We start from the raw sequence: 3887 nt of genomic DNA, 5'->3' as shown, positions 1-3887 counted from the left end.
CACGCCAACCGCGACTAAATCTCATCCCCTATATATACCAGTTCAGCACACTCACTTAGCCATTGGGTGCCACTTCTCTTCACAAGCTTCACAAGGGGGTGTAGGTTTGCTTTTGGTTCCTCTTATGCACACAAGGTGTTTGATGAAATGCCCCAAGAGCGTGAAACAAACATGATATGAAGTGTTGGAGCCACACTTTCCTCATTTATTTTTTCCTCCTCGATCGCGGTTAGCAACTTGAACCTTTCATGCATGTGTGTCATTGATAAAATATGCATGTGTGTTGTTCATTGTTTAATTTCTATTGTTTATAGCTAGTTAGTTTAACAAATGCATGATGGTTAATTATATATTTTTTATTATAATAATGCAGATGAATCGGCAATGGATGTACGGTAACCGACTCTCCCGCGAGTTCACTACGGGTTTGAAAGATTTCCTCGTAGTGGCTAATGCGAACAAGCAGAAGGGTTTTGTTATCTGTCCATGTGTTGACTGTAAGAATCAGAAGGGTTACTCTTCCTCAAGAGAAGTTCACCTGCACCTGCTTCGGCACGGTTTCATGCCAAGCTATAATTGTTGGACCAAGCATGGAGAAAGAGGGGTTATAATGGAAGAAGATGAAGAAGGGGATGATTTCATCGATGAAAGCTATCTTGCTCATTTCGGTGATACTTTCATGGAGGATGCTGAAGGTGAAGGGGAAGGTGAAGGGGAAGGTGAAGGTGAAGAAGAGGCACGTGATGAGACCGTTGATGATCTTGGTCGGACCATTGCTGATGCACGGAGACGCTGCGAAACTGAAAAGGAGAGGGAGAATTTGGATCGCATGTTAGAGGATCACATAAAGTCGTTGTACCCCGGATGCGATGATGGTCTGAAAAAGCTGGGCTGCACACTGGATTTGCTGAAATGGAAGGCACAGGCAGGTGTAGCTGACTCGGCATTTGAAAACTTGCTGAAAATGTTGAAGAATATGTTTCCAAAGAATAACGAGTTGCCCGCCAGTACGTACGAAGCAAAGAAGGTTGTCTGCCCTCTAGGTTTAGAGGTTCTGAAGATACATGCATGCATCAACGACTGCATCCTCTACCGCGGTGAATACGAGAATTTGAATGAATGCCCGGTATGCACTGCATTGCGTTATAAGATCAGAGGCGATGACCCTGGTGACGATGTTGAGGGCGAGAAACCCAGGAAGAGGGTTCCCGCCAAGGTGATGTGGTATGCTCCTATAATACCACGGTTGAAACGTCTGTTCAGGAACAAAGAGCATGCCAAGTTGTTGCGATGGCACAAAGAGGACCGTAAGTCGGACGGGGAGTTGAGACACACCGCAGATGGAACGCAATGGAGAAAGATCGACAGAGAGTTCAAAGATTTTGCAGCTGACGCAAGGAACATAAGATTTGGTCTAAGTACAGATGGCATGAATCCTTTTGGCGAGCAGAGCTCCAGCCATAGCACCTGGCCCGTGACTCTATGCATCTACAACCTTCCTCCTTGGTTGTGCATGAAGCGGAAGTTCATTATGATGCCAGTGCTCATCCAAGGTCCGAAGCAACCCGGCAACGACATCGATGTGTACCTAAGGCCATTAGTTGATGAACTTTTACAGCTGTGGGGCAGACCTGGTGTCCGTGTGTGGGATGAGCACAAAGAAGAGGAATTTGACCTACGAGCGTTGCTTTTCGTAACCATCAACGATTGGCCTGCTCTTAGTAACCTTTCGGGACTGTCAAATAAGGGATACAATGCATGCACGCACTGCTTACATGAGACTGAAAGTGTACATTTGCCAAATTGTAAGAAGAACGTGTACCTTGGGCATCGTCGATTTCTTCCGAAAATTCATCCAGTAAGAAAGAAAGGCAAGCATTACAACGGCAAGGCAGATCACCGGCCGAAGCCTGCGGAACACACTGGTGCTGAGGTATTTGATATGGTCAAGGATTTGAAAGTCATCTTTGGAAAGGGTCCTGGCGGACAATCAGTTCCGAAGGGAGCTGACGGGCACGCAGCCATGTGGAAGAAGAAATCTATATTCTGGGAGCTAGAATATTGGAAAGTCCTAGAAGTCCGCTCTGCAATCGACGTGATGCACGTTACGAAGAATATTTGCGTGAACCTCCTAAGCTTCTTGGGCGTGTATGGGAAGACAAATGATACAAAGGAAGCACGGCAGGACCAGCAACGTTTGAAAGACCCTAATGACCGGCATCCGGAATGGTTTCAAGGTCGTGCCAGCTACGCTCTGACCAAAGAAGAGAAGGTCATCTTTTTTGAATGCCTGAGCAGTATGAAGGTCCCGTCTGGATTCTCGTCCAATAAAAAGGGAATAATAAACATGGCGGAGAAAAAGTTCCAAAACCTGAAGTCTCACGACTGCCACGTGATTATGACGCAATTGCTTCCGATTGCTTTGAGGGGGCTCCTGCCGGAAAATGTTCGAGTAGCCATTGTGAAGCTATGTGCATTCCTCAATGCAATCTCTCAGAAGGTAATCAATCCAGAAGTTCTACCACAGTTACAGAACGATGTGATCCAATGTCTTGTCAGTTTCGAGTTGGTGTTCCCGCCATCCTTCTTCAATATTATGACGCACCTCTTGGTTCACCTAGTCGAAGAGATTTTCATTCTCGGTCCTGTATTTCTACACAATATGTTCCCCTTCGAGAGGTTCATGGGAGTATTAAAGAAATATGTTCGTAACCGTGCTAGGCCAGAAGGAAGCATCGCCAAGGGCTATGGAAATGAGGAGGTAATTGAGTTTTGTGTTGACTTTGTTCCTGACCTTAAGCCGATTGGTCTTCCTCGATCGCGGCACGAGGGGAGACTAAGTGGAAAAGGCACGATCGGAAGGAAATCAACGATATGTATGGACGGCCATTCTCTGACTGAAGCACACCACACTGTACTGAACAATTCCAGCTTGGTGGCTCCGTACTTTGAGAAACACAAGAATATTTTACGCTCGGACAACCCGGGGAAGCCTGAATCCTGGATTAGGAAGGCCCACATGGAGACTTTCGGCAGTTGGTTGAGAAAACATTTAATGAATGACAATGATGTTGTAGATCAGCTGTACATGTTGGCCAAGACACCATCTTCGACTATAACGACTTTCCAAGGGTACGACATAAATGGGAATACATTTTACACGATCGCCCAAGATAAAAAGAGCACCAACCAAAACAGTGGTGTCCGCTTTGATGCAGCAACCGAGAATGGGCAAAAGGTCACATATTATGGTTACATAGAGGAGATATGGAAACTTGACTATGGACCCTCCTTTAAGGTCCCTTTGTTCCGGTGCAAATGGTTCAAGCTAACAGGAGGTGGGGTAAAGGTGGACCAGCAATACGGAATGACAATGGTGGATTTCAACAATCTTGGTTACCTTGACGAACCATTCGTCCTAGCGAAAGATGTCGCTCAGGTTTTCTATGTGAAGGACATGAGTAGCAAACCGAGGAAACGGAAAGATAAGAAAACGATCAGTACATCATGCGATGATCCAAAGCGCCACATTGTTCTTTCAGGGAAAAGAAATATCGTGGGAGTGGAGGACAAGACAGACATGTCAGAAGATTATAATATGTTTGCTGAAATTCCGCCCTTCAAAGTGAACACCGACCCAAGCATTAAGTTAAATGATGAGGATGCTCCATGGATACGGCACAATCGTAAGCAAGCAGGGACACAAGGGAAGAAATGATGTGTAATAATTTATTGTACCAAACTTTGTTGAATGGATCATGTGAATTGATATATTATTTGATATATTATTATTAGTTTTATTTTTCTTATTTTTTTGATATATTATTTGTATTTTTAAGATTTTGAATTGAATTAGTTTTATTTTTCTGAATTTTTTGATATATTAT

The 3887-nt window shown here is 44.5% G+C and overlaps 1 protein-coding gene across 1 annotated transcript; it reads left to right on the top strand.

The window, feature by feature from the left end:
- Nucleotides 1–388: 388 nt before the first annotated feature.
- LOC123398648 lies at nucleotides 389–3673 on the top strand (the record flags this gene model as incomplete). The annotated part of the gene is made up of 4 exons (XM_045093100.1): nucleotides 389–1442; nucleotides 1554–2135; nucleotides 2238–2975; nucleotides 3102–3673. Coding segments are annotated over exons 1-4 (2946 nt in total), but the record flags the coding sequence as incomplete, so codon positions are not given.
- Between the last annotated feature and the right edge of the window lie 214 nt (nucleotides 3674–3887).

Source organism: Hordeum vulgare, chromosome 5H, assembly GCF_904849725.1.
Source record: "Hordeum vulgare subsp. vulgare chromosome 5H, MorexV3_pseudomolecules_assembly, whole genome shotgun sequence".
Taxonomy (NCBI): domain Eukaryota; kingdom Viridiplantae; phylum Streptophyta; class Magnoliopsida; order Poales; family Poaceae; genus Hordeum; species Hordeum vulgare.
This window is presented reverse-complemented; position numbering and strand designations above follow the sequence as displayed.